At 36.8% G+C, this 22,038-nt stretch overlaps 3 protein-coding genes across 11 annotated transcripts; 2 read left to right on the top strand and 1 right to left on the bottom strand.

Moving 5' to 3' along the window:
* Positions 1-234: 234 nt before the first annotated feature.
* Positions 235-5,235, bottom strand: LOC130969375 (endoglucanase 8-like). The gene is made up of 7 exons (XM_057895056.1): positions 4,937-5,235; positions 4,421-4,834; positions 3,938-4,030; positions 3,689-3,850; positions 1,732-1,843; positions 1,092-1,255; positions 235-819 (listed from the first exon to the last, which is right to left on the bottom strand). The coding sequence occupies exons 1-7, from the start codon at positions 5,150-5,152 to the stop codon at positions 493-495; spliced, it is 1,488 nt and encodes a 495-aa protein (XP_057751039.1). The 5' UTR covers positions 5,153-5,235; the 3' UTR covers positions 235-492.
* Positions 5,236-11,693: 6,458 nt separating this feature from the next.
* Positions 11,694-16,866, top strand: LOC130970566 (uncharacterized CRM domain-containing protein At3g25440, chloroplastic). 9 transcript variants are annotated; one of them, XM_057896689.1, is made up of 10 exons: positions 11,694-12,121; positions 12,258-12,387; positions 12,475-12,545; positions 13,393-13,609; positions 14,161-14,242; positions 14,329-14,403; positions 14,802-15,255; positions 15,513-15,914; positions 16,148-16,288; positions 16,494-16,866. In XM_057896689.1, exons 6-10 carry the CDS (start codon positions 14,345-14,347, stop codon positions 16,572-16,574), a joined length of 1,137 nt encoding a protein of 378 aa, XP_057752672.1. In that variant the 5' UTR covers positions 11,694-12,121; positions 12,258-12,387; positions 12,475-12,545; positions 13,393-13,609; positions 14,161-14,242; positions 14,329-14,344; the 3' UTR covers positions 16,575-16,866. The 9 variants fall into 9 exon arrangements, with proteins under 9 accessions (XP_057752672.1, XP_057752669.1, XP_057752670.1 ...); XM_057896686.1 differs by lacking the exon at positions 13,393-13,609; XM_057896687.1 differs by having other exon boundaries at positions 12,258-12,545; positions 13,335-13,609.
* Positions 16,867-19,903: 3,037 nt separating this feature from the next.
* On the top strand, positions 19,904-21,636 carry LOC130967193 (L-ascorbate oxidase homolog). Its single transcript, XM_057892009.1, has 2 exons — positions 19,904-21,252; positions 21,336-21,636. Exons 1-2 carry the CDS (start codon positions 19,904-19,906, stop codon positions 21,634-21,636), a joined length of 1,650 nt encoding a protein of 549 aa, XP_057747992.1.
* The last annotated feature ends 402 nt before the right edge of the window (positions 21,637-22,038 follow it).

Genomic DNA, 22,038 nt, shown 5'->3' with positions numbered 1-22,038 from the left:
CGGAGTGTCTTTGCAGGTACCACCCCCCATTCACACGCGAGCACAAGTCGGACGGAGCCTCCCGAGTTGCGGACCCTCACGGAGTCCTCCTCCATCATACACTTGGGCCGCCGAACGCCATCCATTGGACTAATCTCCGGTTACCCACCGTAACATATAGCTTCCCGTTAACATTGATGAACTTCAGTGTGCATTTGATAGTGAAAAATAAAAACTGAAAACATTTAACCTTAAAAGAGCAGAGTTTCAAATTTCTAGACTTTGTCCCGGTTACATAAAAGCTTCTAGACTAGTTACGGATTGCACTATCACTTCACTTAATGGATAGGAAACAACCACAATCAGGATATACTATTACTAACACAAGCATTCTTCTCCATTTCGTTTCATTTTGATTTTTCTTTTCTTTTTTTACCCTTAGGAAGCAAAGCAGGGTGACCATAAGCGCACCACCTAGCAACAATAAACTAAAATATAATACATTTTACAGATTCAAGAGTGGGCTGAAAAGAAAGCGAGCAGGCCCACTAGAGGGGCGTTGATATATGTAGTTGGCTCGGTCTCCTGATAGAAAGGCCTGGAGTCCGGGAAAGCATCTGTGTTGTTGTTAGGCCCACCAACCACGGCTCCGACCAACACATTCGGGTTGGGATTTGGGCTAAGGAAATATCGAGATCCAGCTTTGCATCCAATGTGGGCTGGGTGGACCGCCACCGATGGGAGCGAGCTGGCCCGGTGATGTATCCTCTGTGGGTAGCGAGCACCGTATCCAACCATGTACGACATTCCCATTGGGTTATCCCCAAGAATGTAGTCCACCTAGTAACCATCACATTATTAGTACGTCACCATCAGAACCCACATAATAATTTTATTACTATACTGTACGCATGTCACGTGATGATGTTATTATACTTAATTTAAAGAAAGGACAAATTGTAGCCGTTAATTTTGTCTGATGTTGGAAACTAGAAACTGGTCCCGGTGTGGACTGACTGGACCCTAATCAATCAACGGTTGTATGAGCTGATGTTCGGTCCCAATTAACAGTAGCAGAAATGAATGAATAAATGAATGAAGTTACCACTGACCTGGCGTTTAGCAAGGTGTTTGAGCAAAGCTGGCGTGGCAGTGGTCTCGCCACATGGCACAATCTTATTGGCGTGGCTTAGGTAGTTAGAATAGGCTAGGAGCAGAAAAGAGAGGGACGTTACATGCTGCATGTTGCTTCCTCCAGCCTTGAAAATAAGACCACCTTTTTCAATTATACCATCAAAAGAGAGGATAAGTTAGCTTTTGGGGAAAAAGTAAACTAAAAATAGGACAAATTTTTTTTCTCTTTGAATTGGATATTGAATTTGCTAACTTGTCTTTTAAAAGTAAGTATTAAATATTTACAAATTATTTATTTTTTATATTTTTTAAATTAAATATTAATTTTTATTTTTTTAATAAATTAAGTAATTATATACAAGTACTGTAGTAATCACCTAAAAATAAAAAACAAAGGCCAACTGCTCTTGTTACTGAAATAATTGTGCAGAATTACCAATGCACGGATTTGCATACGAAGCTCAATCAAAGCCTTTTTCTTTTCTGTTGTTTGCCCTTACAAAAGCAAGGGATAATTAATGGCTTTGGATGCCTGGTAATCATTGTTTACATTACATGCAATAAACACGCGAGCAATCGCTTTTCTCTAGAAAAGACAATAAAGAAATGAGGAAATACCTGGGGAATACTGAACTTGAGGGTGGGAAATTCCGGGCAATATCGAACAAATAAATCCATCTGCATTTTGCTTGAACGACGCAAAATAGTTTGCTCTTCCCATCAACACCTCCTACGAAAAAAATATGTATTCATTTATGCATTATTCCATGGTGTTATGTGGCGCTGAAGGTGCAAGTTACTGGTAGTATATGAACATAATCTAACCTACTCCAATAGCTACTTCAACAGCATCAAGAACAAAAACCATTGATAACGTTTTAAAATTTTTTTTTTATCTGAATATAAAACGCATAATATGCAGAACAGGGAGAAAAGTGATAGCGATGAGAGCTTAAACAAAAAGTCACAGGATCAAAATCAATTCAAGTGAAAGAAAAGTGATTGTGCAGAAAATATGGCTGAGAGTATGGTGCACATGCATGATGCAGTACCGGGACCCATCCATTAGCCAGATCTGATAGGATGAAAATAATTAAGGACAAGACTTTATGTTCCAAATGCTGACGATACGGAGTGCTTACATTTTGGCCACTTAATATTGGTTCTGAATGAAGAGACAGGACACTCTACATATCCTTCAAGTCTAATCTTTACCCATTTTAAAGACAAATTTGCCCTCTTGATATTTTAATGCCATAAACAAATCTATTCTAGTGGTATTTTCCAGTACTATAATTTACTTTCAAGTTCCAATTATTAGGGAATGTCCCCGCCTGTATAATAACAAAAGCTAGTGCTCACATTAAACTCACATACAATCACCATATCATGTGCAATCATCAGCGTTTCACACCCCCTTTTCTCAATGCCATCTTGACTTTCCTTCCATTATACTCATGAATCATGAATAAAAGGATAAAACTTTTCTTAAATCCAGTCTGTATTATTCCCATTCCTTATCTGTGATCTAAAGTTGTACCATACATATGCAAACAAGCTTATTACTATCACCTACATTCCTTATATGACCCACCAATAAGATGAAGTCAAATTTAAGATTCCTTTCTCTTTGTTACATTTTTTCCACATTATTTAAAACAACCAATGGAGCTTGCAAAAGTGATAACCCTACTGGTGCATTGTATTTTTTGCTTATTTAATTTGGCAAAACCTATTTTATTTATTATATCAACTGTTTTGAGATGAACCATTTTTGTGGCATGAGTTTGGCATTGAATGAAAGAGACAAATACAGTTAAGTCTCGTAGAAAACATGGGATCTGTACAAGAAATGAACAACTCCCTAAATATATAGCATTATGCCCGTTTATATATTAAAGTTGTTTATTTGTATGTTTTAAAATAAATGCCCGTTGTAATAGTTCATGTATGTTATAAAACTCAAAAAACTTATTTAAAGTAAAATAAAATAAAGTAGATGATCTAAATCTATCACAGATATAAAAATTTAACATACAAACAGGACCAATTGTAAAGCTAGTGTGGTGCAAAGAAAGAATATTATAGGTGTTAAATTCCCTATTGTGCTTGTGATGATCAATGATTAATAATATGATAAGTGTACAGATTGAGAAGGGAGCAGCAAGAATGGGAGTCCCATACAAAGGGGAAAAAAAAGTAAATCAATTTGGACGTAGCACGTGATGAGTAGAACTTTATCCTATATTGTGCAGCTAGATTGAATGAATGAGCAGTGGCAGAGTGCCCCCACATGCCCAACGGGGTGCACAAGACAAGAAGAACCAAATACAAACCATAAAATGACAAAAGCAATTTTGATTACCACAAACAATAGTATATAATATGCAATAAAAATGGAGCAGCTCAATTATATAAGGAGTACTAACAATTAATTATTAATTAATTACTGTAATTAAAATAAGTTGACACTTAGTAGAATGGAGTCGAAATGTAGTTGTAAGTTGCAAATCAAATACAGGGCAGTGTAGTAGTACTAAATACTAATAGTAAATATGGAGGATGAGGATGCTACCTTGGAAATGAGAACATTAATCCCGGCATGCTTGTTATCCCAACCAAACTCATTAATGGTGTCCCCAGCTCTCAATACCACCTCGTTCCTCACAATGTATTCCCTGTACTGACGCCTACGCGACGCCTTGTGCAACCACGCTGCTGCCCATAACAGCTCGTCCTGATAAATTAACAATCAGATTCATCCAATCGGACGGCTAGTATTAGATACATACATGATTATCACTCAACTCTCTCACACACGCACCTGGTACCCATTGACGTCACAGTAAAATGGGCAGACTGCTTTCTTTAGGCTGTTACTGTATGCACCACGATGCCTGTCAGCGAACCCGAACACCTGCATCCTCACCCCAACCAAACCAACCGTTATTTTCTCGCGATATTTTAACGGAAATTAGTCAAATTACCATTAAATGTCATTTTTCACTTTTTTTTTTTAATCTCACGTACTGCCTACAGTCCTACACTACTCTACTCTCTAGTCTCTGCTATGCATACATATTTATTTTAAGAAAATACAAATACAGGAGAAAAGGAAAAAGTCAAAAAACACAATTCCCAGTAAAGTATAGGGTGTTTGTCTGTTCTTTTACGAATCACTTTTCAAACTTACCACAGTTGCGAACAAGTTAAAGGCGAGGGTAAAAGGAAGGAAGGAAGAACAGTTAAGAAAAATGGAATAGGGAAGAAAGAGTAGAATGAGAGTGAGGGATGAAAGCGACTGTACCGTAACGGCTCGATTGAGGAGAAGTCTAGAGTAAGCGGGATCACGTGATCTAAAGACGATGGAGGCAGCGGCAAGTGCAGCGGCCGTTTCTCCTGCCACGTCAGAGCCAGGGTGGGACCCATCCACCTTGTAAACGGTACGGAGAGTGTCCATGTCCTCTGGCCTCTCCCAACAGTTATGGTCCGAGAGAGGGTCTCCCACCTGCACGAACACCACACCGGTCCCTACCTTCGACGTTGCCTTCAGCAGGTAGTCCGTTCCCCACCTCACCGCCTTCAATGCGTTCCCGAGCTCAGGCCCCATGCTCCTCCCGAAGTCTATCACGCTCCACGCCAGCATTGTTGTAGTGAACGCCATCGGAAACCCGAACTTGATGTTGTCCCCGGCGTCGTAGTACCCTCCAGTCAAGTCCAACTGCCAGTGAGCAACACCAAAACACAAAACAACATAATGCAGGTCATTAAAGTGCAACATTGTGAAAAATAATGGTAGATTATGACAGAGTAGGGTGATTACTCCGGCGGTGGCGCCGTCGTGTAATGCGGAGTGGTGGCGCCATCGGAGGCGCTGGTCGGGTGGGAGTCTGCCGGAGCGCTGGCCTTCGAAGAAGAGAATGCTCTTGCGGAGAGCGTCGTGGTAGTCATGGGCGGTGGCCGCACTTGGGCGGATCAGGAGGAGGATTATGGTGAGAATGCGAAAGGCGGGAGCATAGGAGAGGGCATTTGGCGCCATTTTTTCTCTTCTTTTTGGTGTTTTGCCCACTCTGCCCCTGTGCGGTGGTGTTAGTTTGTGAGGAATGCCAACTGCCAAGTGAGGGAGTGTGTGAGTGAAGTGATGAAGGTGAAACCGTCAAGGTGGTTAGTTATATAAACGAGAACGAGAAAGCATCTTTGGATTCCAGGGAGTTCTCCAATGCATTGTTGCCACGTGGATAAACATTAATGGTTGGGTTTTCGGAGCCCGATGCAGACATGGAAATTGGAACGAAGACTGAAATGAAATGGGAAACGGGTATTTGTTCGGGTGTGGTGTTATGACCGGGTCAAAGTTAGTATGATGGGAGCATGTGACTGGCACCGCCAATTGGTGGGGAACACGTGGAATAGGAGGAAAGGAGAGTTGTGGGACCGGGGATAGGGAGCATGTGGTGTAGCCGCAGCTTTTTGATGGAAAATGGAGGAATGGCTATGATGCGTCTGATTTGTATGAACTGTGACTGTATGGAGTATAATCCTATGCCTATCTGTATGGGGAAGAGGGAAGCATGTGAGCTTATGCTGGCTTGTTAAATTCATGCTCACTCATTTGGATATATTGATGCTTTCACAGGTTGGTTTTCTCAAAAAGATTGAAATATTTTCTTGCCAATTGAGGAAGAAAACGAAATTTCATCTTGTAATATATCCTATATCTGTAACTGTAACAGTGTAAGTTGCCATATAGTGCCTAATACACACAAGAAGTGAAAATTTGGTATAAAATTAGAGTTTAGCTCTTGGAATTGCAATAGAGGGATTCCTTTATGGAATATAACGCATCAAAATTCAAAATTATTGGGTGGGTTTTCATAAAAATAACAATGATGTCATTCTAGGCAAAGGTCTATATGCTAAGGAAGCAGGGGATGAAGCCCCAATTTCCGCCATTTGATATGCCACAAATATTGGCACTCCACATCACATAATCATGAAATTAATCACCTTGCAAGGTTGAAGCAGATGATAAACCTCCAGTCAATTAGTTTCTCGCACCATATATCACGATACCCCTCTGCCAAGGCAAAAAGCTTCCAACTTAATTCACAGAATTCTCCATATTATTCAAACTTGCTAGTTTTAGATGAATTGTAAGACTTTATTTTGTTCTTTTTTCAACAAACAAATCAAATCAAATCAAATCGATCAAATCTTATATATATAATGCAATAGTGCATACTGCCTAGCTTAAATTGCACTATTTGCTCAAGTTTTCAATTGCCATTTCTTATCTTTTGTCAGTTCTCTATTGGTCAATTTACATTTCTTTTTCATATTCTTTATTTTTGAGAATTGTTGAGATCATATACTCTCTTCAATAAAATGCTTCTTCCATCCATTTGTTTGGGAAAAATAAATGGAGGTTGGTTTTTTTTCTCCTTTAATTTAGTCTGGTATTTTGGGATTGGCTTATTTGTTGGCGATGTTAACTTTTCTTATTGTCCAGTCTCCAATTTGAATTATAAATGGTTCAACTTTGTGGCACATGTTATTATCATCAACATTTTACTTTCTTGTTTTTTTTTTCCCCTTTGTTTGTCATCTATTTTTGCTGTGAAAAAATTAAAAGAAGCATAGAATAAATTTTTTAAGTGTTTATGAAATACAACATGGGTATGCTCATCACTAACACTCTAACAGCGGCATGACTTAGGAAAACACCCTATATTTTTTTATATAAAAAAAAATCATTTTCTACTTTATGTATACTACAATTTAAGAAAAAGATGCAACAGTAAATTATTGATGTGTTTATTTGAATTTACTGAAACTTGGATTTTAAGTAAGTTTATATGATTTGTATAGATCTAACCAAATTTTAACAGTCATACTTCTAATTATGAAAATATTTTATAGTAATTATTGTTATGGAATTTAAACTATTTCAGCTTTAGCTCTCTTGTTTTTTATTTTTAAGTATTCTTTCCGTTTTAAAATTATAAGAGATATTTTTTTTTTGTCCATGGTATTTTTCAGTCAGGTTAAGGACTAATAATTCGTCGCAGATCTGAACTCCATTTAAAGGCCGTTGCTGGCCAATGGGTTGCTGCATACCAAAACGGAATTCAAATCCCTGACATTTACTTAAGCAGACGAGTGAGCTGATCACTCAATTAGTTATTATAAGAGATATTTAATCAACACCAAATAACAAATTTTTTTTGTGTGATCCATCTATAACTTACTAATATTTATTTTTCGATAAAATGTAAAGTAATATATACCAATCCTAATTGAGCTGAACTTAGTTAGATTAGATCTTAATAAACACTATTAGAATCGAAGACCATACTATACAATATAGCTACTTTTGGTTCATACCCATTTGGTTCATGTCCATGTCCATCAAAGACATGAATACGGTGATACGTGTACAATATTTGTTTATTAAGATACAAAATTTTAATGGATACAATTACACACAAAAGTACATGAAAAACATGTATTTAGTGTATCTCTTTCAAGTTGTGACATTAAGACACAACTCATGAGACACAAATTTTTTCAATTCTATCTCTAATTATTTTTTAAAATTCCAATCATTGTCCGTTAACCTAACCTTCATAACTTGTCACGGCCGTCACTACCAGCATTACCACTCTCTCTCTCTCTCTCTCTCTCTCTCTCTCTCTCTCTCTCAACGTTGTTGTCATCGCCATTATCCTTTACTCGCACGCGCCGATGCGCCCCTTATCTCGCTGCTGCCCTCTTCACTGCGTTGCCTTTCGCTATCATCGTTGTCATCCCCATCATCGTGTCGCTGCTGCCCTCTTTCTTTGTCATCCACAATTTCAACAAACTCCCATATCCTTCCTCTCAATATATTTTTATTTGATCTATTTCTGTTTTTTTAATTATTTCAACTTTATAAAATTTGAATTTTGTAACTGATATTTGAATTAAAGTAGTTAATTTTAATTATCTAAGGTAAAATTGAAAATTAAAAATGATGAGAGTGGCGGACATGGAGAATCCGAGGTGGTGATAATGGTGTTAACACGGTTGAAGTTGTTTTGATATGAGGTAAAATTGGCTTTTGAATTAAACATATGTTCTTGTGTATTATCACCAAACATGTTATAAAATTTGTGTATCTTTGTGTTCATGTATATTTGTATCTTTATGTCTATGTCTTTATTTTGTTGAGATAGTAACCAAACACTACTGAGACAGACACAATTTTTAAGTTATTTGATAACTAAATACATAGGCAGAACAATAAATTACAATCATATGAAAATTTCGATATCACCCTTATCACAAATACCACCACTCTATTTTTTCTCCAACTATTTTCTAAACCACTACCACCACCACCACTTCTCTGTTACCATTAATAACTCATAAATTAATCAAAAAATTTAATCAAAATAAAATGACACAGATATAATAAAGATCTATCAAGATTCAATTAAAAAAATTAAATATATAATAATTTTTTCTATTAAAAAAACATAAAACCAAGGGAGGATATACAGTTAGAAACAGAGGTGGAAGTAGAAAGACAGATATGGCATGGTGCAATGGTTGAGCCGTTTCTGGCAGAGGCAGCTTACCAATTATGGTAATAGTGGCTGCATCGACGGTTCTGCAATTCTAGGAAGCAACAGTGTTGGTTCTGGGAAAGGTGGCAGCAATCGTAGTTCTGGCAGAGGCAAAGAGAAGAGTTATACGATTCTTGGAGAGGCAGCGGTGGCGGATCTCAAAAAGGCACGACAATGACGATTTGATCTGCTAAACTGGGACAGACAACAACGGCAAATCTACTAGAGGCAATGGTAGTGACAGCTCTGTGATTTTGAGAGATGTAGCGGCGACGATTCCGGTAGAGGAGGCGGCAACGATTTTGGAAGAGGAATAGCAGCGATTTTGGCAGAGGAGCGACAATGATTCTTGTAGAGGCATGGATTTAATACAATAAAGTAGTTTAAAAAAGAAGAAAAATGAAGAAGATGATGATGGTGTAAAAGTAGGAAGGGATAGAGTAGGGATGAGAGTAGATTTAAGAATTTTATAATTTGACTTAGGATAAAATTGTCCAAACATTTTATTATGAACCTGCGTCCACCTTTAAAAAGCTGTGTCTTACCCTTTTGAAGAGACACAAATTACATGTCTCTAGTGTGTAAATGTGTGTAACCGTGTCTTTCATAAATTTATGTCTTATAAAACAAACGTTGTACGCATACCACTGTATCCATGTCTCTGGTAAACATGGACAGCAAACAAACGTTGCCAATGACCTAGTCCATAATGAAACCTAGTAGGGGTGTACGTGTTTCAGTCTGGTCCAAAGGCCTAGTCCGAACACACAAAAAATTGATGAATTTTGTCTTGTTTTTATAGTAGATTAATCAGATTCAAAAAATAAAAACTATTTAATCAAATAACTCAATTGAGTATGGGTTATAACTTAGGAGACCTAACCTTGCCCAATTAACAAAGTAAATCAATTCAAATCTAACATGCAATAGAATAATAGATTAGTGGACCTCCACCGAATCAGAACCCGGTCAATTTTTGGACTAGGGCCAAAATGACTCGTTTTGAGTAGGAAAAAAACAAGGTTCTAAAAACTAGTTCAAATTGGCTAGTTGAATCGGTCAAATCATGAACTAACAAAAAAAGCAGTTTGGCTAATGAGCATAACAGTTTGTTTTAAAACCGTCGTCTAGCCGCTAAACTAGATGGGAATCGGCCGGCCGAACCGAACCGGAATCCGTTCGTTTTTTACATTTTATATGAAAACGCAATGTTCTAAAAACCGGACCGGCCAGTCAAGTGCTCGAGCTGTGCGTGTTGGTTGCTGCTTGTCGTCCATGGTTGTCTCTGCCCTATTCTGCCTCCCAGTCTCACTCGAGTCTCGTCTCAGTCATTGGCATCTCGTGGTTTGTCTGTCTCATTGCTGGCGGCAGAAGCAACTCATGGGTTTGTCTCTTGCTTCATCTCCTTCCGTGGGGTGGTCGCTGACTCACCGTCGACCGTTGGTGAGTCCCTGCACCATCACTTTCCTGTTCTCTCTTTTCCAGATTTTCATTCTCCCTGTATTTTTGCATGTTATTGAATTGCTAATCAATAGATTTGCCTTGTTGATGATCTAAATGTTGCTGCAAATCGTGATTTTACTAGGATTTGTTAAATTTGTTGCTGTAACTTGAATTTGTTGCTTCTCAGTCACAGAATTAGAACAGAATGCTCATTCAGTGCTTGGTTAAATTGATAACTTTAAAATTTTAAATTTGCACAGCCTATGTTACTGATTCACTGTTCCTTCAATGCTTTTTGTTGTTGTTAATGATTGTGAGGAGCTTTATTAAAATTGGGCTGAAAACTGTTGAATCTTTCTTCATTTTTCATTGTTCTTTAACTTCTGCTCTTATTAAAAAATGTGCAATTGGTGATCTTTTGATTTATTATATGCTTTATGTTTTTAATTTCACTTTGTTTCTAGACTTTGAAATCAGTTTATGATTATTGTGATGCAATTATTTAGTTGGATAACTGATGTAATTATTGAGTTCAAGAGATTGAGTTTTTCTGTTCTCATTATTAGTAAGACATGGATAATTTTTCACTACTTTGGCACATTTATTTCTGGGTTTGCTGTGAGATTCAGTGCTGTGTGGCAATTAGTATTGGTCACTCTTGTTGTAGTTCCTTTGATAGCTGTCATTGGAGCCATTCACATAACCACTTTGGCTAAGCTCTCTGCTAAAGCCAAACAGCTCTTTCTCTGCTAAAAATCATTTTTGTTTAGTATGTAGTTTACTTGCTTGTTAAAAAATCTGTAACGAAAGTTATGCATATTAATTAAAGACCATATGATATGGTATGACATGTTATGTGACACTAATTAATTGAATAAATTGTGTGTAGGACAAGTTTTACTACATAGGAATGATGTTAAGAGTTTGAGGCTAAAATGGTTGAGGCAGCAAATAGGGCTAGTGAGCCGAGAACTAGCTTTGTTTGCGATAACAATTAGAGAAAACATACTCTTAGGAAGATCTGATGGTGACCAAGTTGAGATTGAATAAGCTGCAAGAGTATCCAATGCTCATTCTTTCATTATCAAACTTCGAGAGGGTTATGAGATATAGTTTAGCCAATATAGAATTTCAATTTCAATTTCGATTCATTGGAATTAGAATTGTTTAATTTTTTGTATTATTAAAAATCTAGATGATGACTTGTAATTCTATATTTAATTTTAATTTTATTAGTATATTTTGATAAAATCATATAACTTTGGTTGATGACATTTTTTAAATTTAGAATATATTTTAAGATTTATGTTAAATTATACTTAAATTTTAAGATATTTATTTATAATTTATTTATTATTTTATTCTAAAACGATTTTTCTAGTTAAATCACCGTTGGACCAATAAACCAATAAAATGTGAACCAGTGATTAGAGCGATGTAATGATCGGACCAGTCCTCAGAACGTGCTGAAAACGTCGCCGTTTTATTGTTGGAAGGAAAAAAAAAAAAACCTATTTCGGTTCCCTAAGCTCAGCAGGTTACTCACTTACTCAGCATCTCCTTCCTCTCGATCTCCTCCCTCACTCCCTCGGCAGAAGAATAAGTCCCATCACTTCCTCCGTCCAGCCACCGCCGTGTCACCGCCGCCGTCGCAAGTTGCGACTGCTCGAGGCCGCCATTCCCAGTACGATCGTCTCCGACAGTGCACGAAGCCGCCGTCCACACTGCAACTCGTCTCGCGTCGTTCCTCCGCCGTACAGCCGCTGTTCCGCGACGAAGACTCTGTTCCACCTCGCTCCAGCCCTTCTCTGCTCCAGTTCCGCCACGCTCCACCCTCCTCTGCTCCAATTCCGCCGCCCACCCCTCGGCTTCAGTTCCGCGGCAGTCCGGGATACATCTTCTCCAGTTTTGCCGCGTCCCGCCTTCCGTCGTGCTCCCTCACCTCTGTGCTCTAGAAGGTAATTTTTTACTGTTATTGTTGTTTTAATTGGTTTAGGATTGTTAATCTGTGATTTTTCTTCAATTATTACGGTGGTTTAGAATTGTTGATGATGTTCTTGATTCTGTTATGCTTACTCTTGAATCTTGATGTAGGTCCTGTCTTTCTGAACAAAAAAAATCGTGTCAGTTTGGCATTTTTTTGTTTTAAATCACTGCTGTTCATTTTGAGCTCAGATGAATAGTGCTCAACTGCAAGTTACGAACATTTGCTGATCAATACTAAGTTGAGATTTTGTGCATCTTTCTTGAATTAAAATGGTTGCAGACTCTTATACATACTTTCACTACATTTCACTTTGTTGCATTACAGTGACAGGAACTCTGAAAGGTTATGATCGTTGCTTAACCTTGTCCTAGATGAAGCTGTAGAGTTTCTAAGAGGTAACTAATAGGTGGACCCTGTTTCTTTATTTATGAATTTAACGATTTATCGTGTATGTACTTCTGAAGCTTTGACTTTCTTATCATGCTAATGACTTTTGTAATGTAACTTTCGCATTGTTGCATCTTACGATGAAGTTTGGTAGGGGCAAAGAATATGTGCATCTGGTGAACTTTGTTGCCCTTATTTTGAATGAAGTAGTTAGGACATAGGAGTATGATTTATCATTTGTCTTCTTGTCAAGAAGTTTTTTCATTAAATTTATTATTTCACCGCACTAAGCTAGACAAATTTTTGCGGATTAAGAAAAGGGATGTTTACTGATTCATGAGAGTGAGGGCTGAATGAGTAATGAGCTATTAATAGGCATGCTTTAGCTTCAATTCTGCTGCAGCTATGATCAAACTCTGATGTAAACATTGGGTTTAAAAATATTTGACTTTGTTTTCACTTTAAGTGGGGCTTACTTATTTTCATTGAATCCATCATCTTTTCACATATGCTTTCTTTCAGATTTATCAAGTCAAACAGCAAAATTAAGATTTCCATACAAATATTGAGTTCACTCTAATTATGTTTTACTGTTTTTATTTATATTTTATTTATTATTCTATTATAAAACGGTTATTTCGGTTGAACCAGTAAATTAGTAGTTAGAACGGTTCGAATTGGTTCGGTTTTCAAAACCTTGAAAAAAAAAAACCAAAACGGATAAAAAGAAATAATAAAAAATGAAAAGAGAAAGGATGAGAGAGAAGTTACTTCGTCTCATCCTCTATTGCTCCCAGAGACACCGTCCCCCACTTCTCCCAGCCAGCCACCGTTCTCACTTCTCTTCTCTTCCAGCAAGCACCTTCAATTCCTCTTCTCCCTAGTCCCAACAACTGTGCATTTTGCTGTTCCCTTCTTCCTCTCCCCCTTCCCATCTTCTCGTCGGCATTGCCTTCACAGCATCCTCTCCTTCCATCCGTGCCTTCCAGTCGCCTTCCAGCCGTGGCTATGGTCGCCTCCCAGCCGCTGCTGTGTTCACCTTTCATCTGTCTCCGTCGGTGCCTCAGTTCTGGTAGGTGTAGTTCTCTACTCTTCGATCGTTTCTGTGTTGTTCACTTCTTGCTGCTGGTTGCTGTGTTGGCAGTGTTTTTCACTTCTTGCTGCTGTGTTGTTAATTTGTTAATTGCTGCTGTGTTAGTTGTTTCTTGTTGGGTTTATTAAATTTTTTGCTATGCTGTTATTACTGCCTAGTTTTTCTTTCCGCTGGTTGCTGTGTTGTTCACTTCTTGCTGTTGTCATGTTAATTTGTTAATAATTTGTCAATTTGTCAAGTTGTTAACAGACTCGTATTTATTTTTCAAAGAACTACCTAACTGGTTAATTCTATTCTCATTGCACATTAATGAATGTAGGCACTCATGTCAAGTCGACAAGTCTAACTTGTATAGCTTGTAATATCCTCTGAACTTTACTTTTCTTCTCTTAAACTAATATATGTATGCAATTTGTCTTAGTTATATGAAAACTGGTAATCATGAATTGCCTTTTGATTGCTTATATCACTTATTTATTTAATTTCTGGTCTAAATCGGCCGACGTGCATAATCGGAATCCATGAATCAGGATTCAGCATTGAAGAGTCAGTAATCGTCACCTGAGTTCTTTTTTCCTCCCACATTCAGTAGGCCTATCCCAGAGCCTTCAGGTCTTTTTCTCTACTTTTTAGTTAATTCAATTCTTTATCTTTCTATCCGTTATTTCCTTATCAGTTTTCCATTTGTTATTTTTCAGTTGGATTTGATCTTATATGTTTTCTGCGGCCTTATTCAGAGCTGTAAGGCATGGGTTTTCAAGTACATTCAAGAGGTTAACTTTCTATCTGATGCCTTTTTTAGTTACATATTTATTTCTTGTGATTTTTTCTTTTCTTCTGATCCTTACTACTTGCTTCCTTTACCTATAGGGCAAGAGCAAGAAGAGAAAGAGAGAAAAAAGAGAGGGAAGGGGGTTAGAATTTTAGTTCACACAACAACTTATATTTTGTACAATATGACTTACTTTAATGCCATTATATATAATAACATAAGATCTTATATAACTGTTTTTTCTCCATTCTCCTCAATTAGAATCCGGACCCTAAGTACCCTTGAAGCTAGCATCAGTATGCAGTTGATTCATTGTTGTGAATGTAGTTGTTGGAGTTCCTAATAATTTTATAGAGCTCATAGGCCCTAGCTTCTGATTACTTATTCTCACAAATGCAGAGATAGCTTATTCACGTTATACTGTCTAGTTGAGGATTTTCCGACCATTGCATCATATCCTGCAGCAAGTTGGTGTTTCCAGTCTTCTACTCTTCATACGTGCATACATCCACAAACTTGCAACACAGCATGGCATCTTTCAAGGGTTCCTTATCTACCTTCTCCAGCGGGATATCTTTGGCAGAGATCAAATATATTTGGAATCCCTGGTATTTTGAGAAACTTAAAACCTGCCAAATATCTAAGTAACGGATCAGTTCAGGTGAAGACTGATTATGATGTTGTGAGGTTCTCTCTTGGGTCACCTGATGATATTAGTTCCATAAAAAAGAGCCCAAAGAAGAAAATGTCTAGAAAAGCTAAATTGAATGAGCTCAGATTCTACCGCTTGAAGGCTAAAAAGAAGATGAATTCCCCAAATCCAGAGGTTCGAATTAGATATAAGCTTGAAAAGGTTGGCTTGACTTATTTCTGTAATGTAAATTTTTGTACCCTGTTTCATTTGCTTGATTTTTCAGTAATGATAATTTACTTTTTACATTTTTTAATAATCCTTAGGGTGAATTCTAATAATCTGTGATTGAAAGGTGATGCTAATGCTTTTGCCATCTGGGAATTGGATATCAGAACATAGCTACATGTGGACTTGTGGTAATTGAATTAAGTGCTTCTGTGAGGTTTGATTTTCCTCTCTAACTTATAAACCTGCAGGCCAAGCGAAAAGAAACATGGTTGATTGAGAAGCTAAGGAAATATCATGTGCTGAAAATCCCTGCAGAAACATTTGATCCTGAAATTTTAACTGAGGAAGAGAGGCATTACCTGAAGCGAACAGGTGAGAAAAAGAAGCATTTTGTTATGGTTGGGAGACGAGGAGTGTTTGGTGGGGTAGTTCTTAACATGCATCTTCATTGGAAGAATCATGAAACAGTAAAGGTTATATGCAAACCTTGCAAACCTGGGCAGGTTCATGAATATGCTGAAGAGCTTGCTCGACTGAGCAAAGGCATTGTGATTGATATCAAGCCTAATAATACTATCATTTTCTTCCGTGGTAAGAACTATGAACAGCCAAAAGTAATGTCACCTCCAGATACATTATCAAAAGCAAAGGTAATTTCAGCTTTGTGTTAGTTATGCATTTACCAAATATAGTTCTTGATAAATATGATATAATATTTAACATTGGATTATGTGTATTTCTGTCATTTAGAAGGGTAGCATCCTTCCTTTGTAGTTGACAATTGTTAAGTTGAAATATATTTTGTTGAGAAAAGTAGTGGATTCTATTTTGTCTGCATAATGCTTATGGTTTCTAACTTATTTTGTATACGTAAAATTTATAGGCCTTGGAGAAATATAGATACGAGCAGTCACTTGAACATACAAGCCAGTTCATTGAAAAGTTGGAGAAGGAGCTTGAAGAGTATCACCAGCACCTCGCAAAATTTAGAAAAGGGAAAGATGATACAACTAAAGATATTAAGGTTGGTCCATTATCTTATAGCCAATTGTAGAAATTTATCTCCAAATGAAAAAATTCATTAGAATTCATAACTTTTAGGGATAAGTACTATTTTGGGTATGATTTCGATTTTGACCCCAAACCTTAGGAACCAAAATAGTAGTTATCCCTAACTTTTATGATAAATAATAAATTTTGTGATAACTATTCTTTCCAAATTGTGGCAGGGACCATCATCTACCAGGACAAATAAAACTGCAGGATTACACACTGTTTTAAAGGAAAAATGTAAGTGGAAAGAACAATGAATGGGAATAAATGGATAATGACTAAGCTTTAATGTTCAAACACCATATTGCATCAACTACATTTTTTTCCCCACCCAATTTAATTTGTGGTTATTTGGTCAGAAATTCTAGAAGCATGAATCTACCATTGGTGGACTTTAACGTATACACGAGCTTCGGACAATGTTATATTGTTTGCGCTTAGGGGAGTATAGGATCTCACATTTGAATATTTATTTGTAGTCTCGAGGCCTAGAATTGTCAACTTGCTATATATCAAACATGCAATTATGATTAAACATCCTTTTATCCATTTTTATCTTGTAACGATTTTTTGGTGTCTATCTTGGAAAGATTTGTATGATAACACATCATTTTATGTTAATTTTATCGTTAATTTAGGACCACAAAAAATATAAAATCAGCAATGCTGTGTGAATAAATGTTGATTAGTAATAACTAATAAGCTATAAGAAATAAGCTTAATAGACAAATTAGATAAAAAGAAATTATTATAAAGTTGGGTTGGAGTCTTGGAGACATTACTAGACAATTAGACATCAATAAGATATGGATTTACTGCCACTTTTTAACTTCTTGCTTTTCTTTAAATGCTACGAAACATTTGTTTTGTTTTTTTTTTTTTACTTCCTCCCTTTCTGCTCAGCCTATCAGCTGTCTTAAATGATGAATTGCTTAGTCACAAAAAAAAATGATGAATTGCTTTCTATTTTTTTTTAGCAAAACTCCTTAGGAAATGTTTAGGTGGGACATCAATGAATGTTTTTTTTATTATCTTCATTAATTTAAAATGAAGGGTTTATATATGTTGTACCTGTACTAATTAGGCTTTTACAATCAACAATAAGTTAATAAGCTTAAACTAACACAAGATATATGTTATACGGGCAATGGCTTCTCAATATTTTTTTCCACTTGAAAGGGTAAAATGTAATTTTTTATCGTTAATTTTATAAGTAAAATTAAAAGAAAACACGAGAGAAAAAGTATTGAAGAGTTAGAGATAATTTTAATGGTCAGGTGAGCTCTGATCTTGATACTGAAGCCACTTTCAAGCTTGATTTTGGCTGTATAGCTATTTTCTTATTTTTATACAATGACCCCCATGACGTAAATATTAAACATAGGCCACCAAATTATACAACAATCCCATAAATGATAAAACCCACATTCAGTCCCAAATCACCATCAATCCCCGCTTCTGGCTCAAGGCGTAGTAAATGAATATTATTTGTCCAGAAGTTAATACTCAAATGACAAATATACACTTTATACCATTTTTTGTGGTGAAAACGCTAATCTACAGCCCTCTGTTATTTGGACTCTAATTTCTTTGGGAAGAGAACTATTTAGAGTTATTTTTTTTGGACATGATTTAGAGTTGAAATTTGTGAAGATACATTAGTAGAAATAATTGCGATAAACAAAGTTTCACTTACCATTGGCAGTGTCCCTTTTTACGTTTTTTGGGCTACATTGGAGGCCATAAAAGCCCACCATTTCCAAAATTTTAAATACAGGTAGAAAAATGCATAACGAAATGGATTCTCTCTATTTTTTTTGTTATTGGAAAGAATAAAATGTAATTTCCCACCTTTAATTCTATAAGTGGGACCAGAAATAAATGAGAGAGAGAATACAATGAAGGGTAAGATTTTTCACTGGATACCATCCAGTTTTTCTTCTATTGGAGAGGATCCACTCCCAATGCATAATCTCTACCATTACTGTTATTAGGGGTGTTTATGATCCGACCCGGCCCCGAACTTTTTAGGAGCTAATTTGGTGTGATTTTACTAGGTTTAGAATCGGGTAAGGTCTCAAAAATAAACCCGATCATTATTTCGGGTCGGGTTCGGGCCATATCTAAGGCCGTCCGAACTCGGCTCTATGGCCTGATCATTATACACAATTAATATTTTGTATTATTAGTGATGGATGATGGCTATTCTTATGTGGAATTTAAGTATTGTAAACTTTAATATTTTGTGTTATTAATTATTATAAGACTATAAGTTAATATTTTATGTTTAAAATGCATAAGACTTTAGACTAATATATAATATTGTGTTATTTGTATTTATTTAAATATTTGGTGTTATTAGATAATATTAGTATTGATTGTGGTTATGCTTTAATTTTAGGGAAGGATCTTGTTATATTTTTCTAAGTAAATTTTACCATGTGAAATAATGATTGGAGTTTTAAAAATTTAGATATTTTTACATGCTAACTTATAAAAAAGTAATGTTAACGATCCAGTTTTTATCCAATATAATCGTGGCCTGAAAATGTGTAGATTTTATCGAGTTTTAGACCGGATTCAAATCTAACAAATAGGTTCGAGATATATTTTAGGCCAGATTTAAATCACATCAACCTAATTTTACCCAATCCATGAACACCCGTAACTGCTAGGACTGAAATATGTTTTGTATGCTCTTGATTCGATTAGGTGGAATATGCTCTTAGTTTAGAATTAAAAGTGATTAATAAAAAGTAAGAGAAAATATTTTTTTCCCTTTTATACCATGAAAAAATATACAAAAGAGATATACATAAAAAAGTATACAAATATTGTTCTCTTTATAGAATTACTGGTATTTGAGTGTAGATATAACTAGGATCATTTGTATACAAAAGATATATGAATTAAGGACAAAAATAACGGATTTAGATTTTTAAAATTTTAAATTTTATTTTAGAGAATAAAATATGATCTATTACTATTTATTTTATAAGTAAGACAAAAAAAATATAAAAAAATATTCAATGTTAAGAGATCTTATTTTATCCTCTAAAATAATAATATAAAATTTAAAGCATCTAAATTTAAAAATACCAGTAGATAAATATTACATAAAATCTTTTTAAGGGACTAAGCCATAAGCCACATTGAACATTTCTGTTTTTTTTTTCTTGAATTTAATAGAGCAATTTTCATCTTAATGTAGGACGAATATAATTAACAGTTATTTAGAATCTAGAGTCAAACTAAAAAAAAAAACAGTGAAGATAAATAATCTCCATACTCACATGATAGTAAGAATTTTCGCCAACAATACAAACCCGTAATAATTGCATCTGTGTTGCTAATATTAGGTAGTTTCTTAAGGTGAACCAAGAAAGCACAGTGGTGGAGACACAAGTTCGGAAGAAACTTAGAAACCAATGACAGGTAGGCACCTGAAAGTGTGTATAAAAGGGGAATTAGGGGCAAGGCACTAATCAAATCAAAAGAATAAAAAGCATACAAACATCTATTACTTCTTCCCAAAAGAATAATCCCAGAAAGAATAACCCCTGAAAGGGAATAATAAAACATTGAAATGGCTCGCGCAGTCATTTTAGTGGCAATGTTTTGCCTCTATGCAGCAACCGTGATTGCTGAAGATCCATATGTTTACTACACATGGAATGTCTCTTATGGTACGATTTCTCCATTGGGTACTCCACAACAAGCTATCCTCATCAACAACCTGTTCCCTGGCCCTGAGATCAATTGCTCCAGCAACAACAACATCGTTGTCAATGTCTTCAACAACCTGGACGAGCCTCTCCTCTTCACCTGGCATGGTATCCAGTTGAGGAAGAATTCATGGCAAGATGGTACACCAGGAACAATGTGCCCCATCCAACCGGGGACCAACTACACCTACAAGTTCCAGGTGAAGGATCAGATCGGTAGCTACTTCTACTTCCCAAGCCTTGGGCTCCATAGAATGGCTGGTGGTGTTGGTGGCTTGAGAATATTCAGCAGGTTGTTGATCCCAGTTCCATACCCAGATCCCGAGGATGAGTACTGGTTCCTCATTGGTGACTGGTACACCAAGGGCCACAAGGCACTCAAGCAGATCCTTGACAGAGGCGAGTCCATTGGAATGCCTGACGGTGTTCTCATCAACGGTCAAACTGCTAAACTCGACGGCAAAGAGAAACCACTCTACACAATGAAGCCTGGAAAGACCTACAAACTCAGAATCTGCAACATTGGTAACAAAGACTCCTTGAACTTCAGAATCCAAGGCCATCCCATGACACTTGTTGAGACGGAAGGCTCCCACACCGTTCAGAACACCTACGAGTCCCTTGATGTCCACGTCGGACAGTGCTTCACCGTTCTCGTCACCGCCAATCAGGAGCCAAGGGACTACGTGGTTGTTGCCTCCACTCGCTTCACCGGTTACTTCCTTGACGGAAAGGCACTCATTGGCTACGAAGGCTCCGATAAAGCCGCTTCCTTGTTCATTCCACACGCTCCTATAACCTGGTTCTGGTCTCTCAACCAGTTCAAGACATTCAGATGGAACCTTACTGCTAGCGCCGCCAGGCCTAACCCTCAGGGATCTTACCATTACGGTCAGATTAACATTACTCGCACCATCAAGTTCGTCAACTCTGTCTTCAGGGATCGTGGCAAGCTCAGGTACGCCATCAACGGTGTTTCCCACGTTGATCCCGAGACTCCACTCAAACTCGCTCAGTACTACGGCGTTGATGATAAGGTCTTCAAGTACAACATCATCAGCGACAACCCCCACGATTTCATCAGCAAGATCACCGTCGCCCCTAACGTCCTCACCGCCACCTTCCGGGATTTCATCGAGATCATCTTTGAGAACCCCACCATATCCGTCCAGTCCTACAACCTTGGCGGTTACTCCTTCTTCCTCGTCGGGTAAGTATATGAATGAGTTGGTTAGTTAGTTAGTTAGTTTTGTGTTACATATCTGACAAATAAATTAAACATGGTTTGCGCAGCATGGAGGAAGGAAGGTGGAGCCCAGAAAGGAGAGAGAGCTACAACCTACTTGATGCAGTGAGCAGGCACACCGTGCAAGTGTTCCCTAATTCATGGTCGGCGATTTTGTTGACATTCGACAACGCTGGAATGTGGAACTTGAGGTCGGAGAATGCGGAGAACCGCTACCTGGGACAACAGATGTACATTAGTGTGTTGTCACCGGAGAAGTCGTTGAGGGATGAGTACAACCTTCCCCTGACGCAGCAAATCTGCGGTATCGTAAAGGACATGCCAGTTCCGGGACCTGTGTACCACTAGAGTGAGGACAATGCAAGGAACATCATCGCGGCTTGTGTAGGAAAGGGAGATATTTCTGCATGCTTTCGTAACTTGTGTGGTGTAGGTTGATATAAATGTTATGTATCAACCATCTCATTAGCGCCCCAATAAGCTTTCTTCTTTCTTTCTTTCTTTCTTTCTTTCTTTTTTTTTTCCTTTTCTTTTTTTTTTTCTCTGTATACGTTCTTTTTTTTAGTATGAATGAAAGTTAAATATTTTGAGTAATATTATATGTGAAGATGATTTTTTTCAGCTAAATCTAATTAAATTAGTCTAATATTAATAAAAATTATCTTTGTCATTTTTACTCATCATTCATTTAAATTTTATAATTTAATTCGGTTGGATTAAACTATATATAGGGTTAATTACTATAAAAAT

This window comes from Arachis stenosperma, chromosome 3, assembly GCF_014773155.1.
Source record: "Arachis stenosperma cultivar V10309 chromosome 3, arast.V10309.gnm1.PFL2, whole genome shotgun sequence".
NCBI classification, from domain to species: domain Eukaryota; kingdom Viridiplantae; phylum Streptophyta; class Magnoliopsida; order Fabales; family Fabaceae; genus Arachis; species Arachis stenosperma.
The sequence above is the reverse complement of the archived record's forward strand: the minus strand, read 5'-3'. Positions and strand labels throughout refer to the sequence as shown.

Excerpts from the sequence above, each read along its gene's own strand:
- LOC130967193 (XM_057892009.1), top strand. The coding sequence starts at position 19,904 with ATGGCTCGCGCAGTCATTTTAGTGGCAATGTTTTGCCTCTATGCAGCA. Across the intron at positions 21,253-21,335 it reads TACTCCTTCTTCCTCGTCGG|CATGGAGGAAGGAAGGTGGA; the intron begins GTAAGTATATGA and ends TGGTTTGCGCAG.
- LOC130970566 (XM_057896690.1), top strand. The coding sequence starts at position 14,345 with ATGTTTTCTGCGGCCTTATTCAGAGCTGTAAGGCATGGGTTTTCAAGT. Across the intron at positions 14,404-14,801 it reads TTTTCAAGTACATTCAAGAG|AGATAGCTTATTCACGTTAT; the intron begins GTTAACTTTCTA and ends TCACAAATGCAG. Across the intron at positions 15,256-15,512 it reads TTAGATATAAGCTTGAAAAG|GCCAAGCGAAAAGAAACATG; the intron begins GTTGGCTTGACT and ends ATAAACCTGCAG.
- LOC130969375 (XM_057895056.1), bottom strand. The coding sequence starts at position 5,152 with ATGGCGCCAAATGCCCTCTCCTATGCTCCCGCCTTTCGCATTCTCACC. Across the intron at positions 4,031-4,420 it reads TCCTCAATCGAGCCGTTACG|GTGTTCGGGTTCGCTGACAG; the intron begins GTACAGTCGCTT and ends GTGAGGATGCAG. Across the intron at positions 3,851-3,937 it reads GTGACGTCAATGGGTACCAG|GACGAGCTGTTATGGGCAGC; the intron begins GTGCGTGTGTGA and ends TTAATTTATCAG.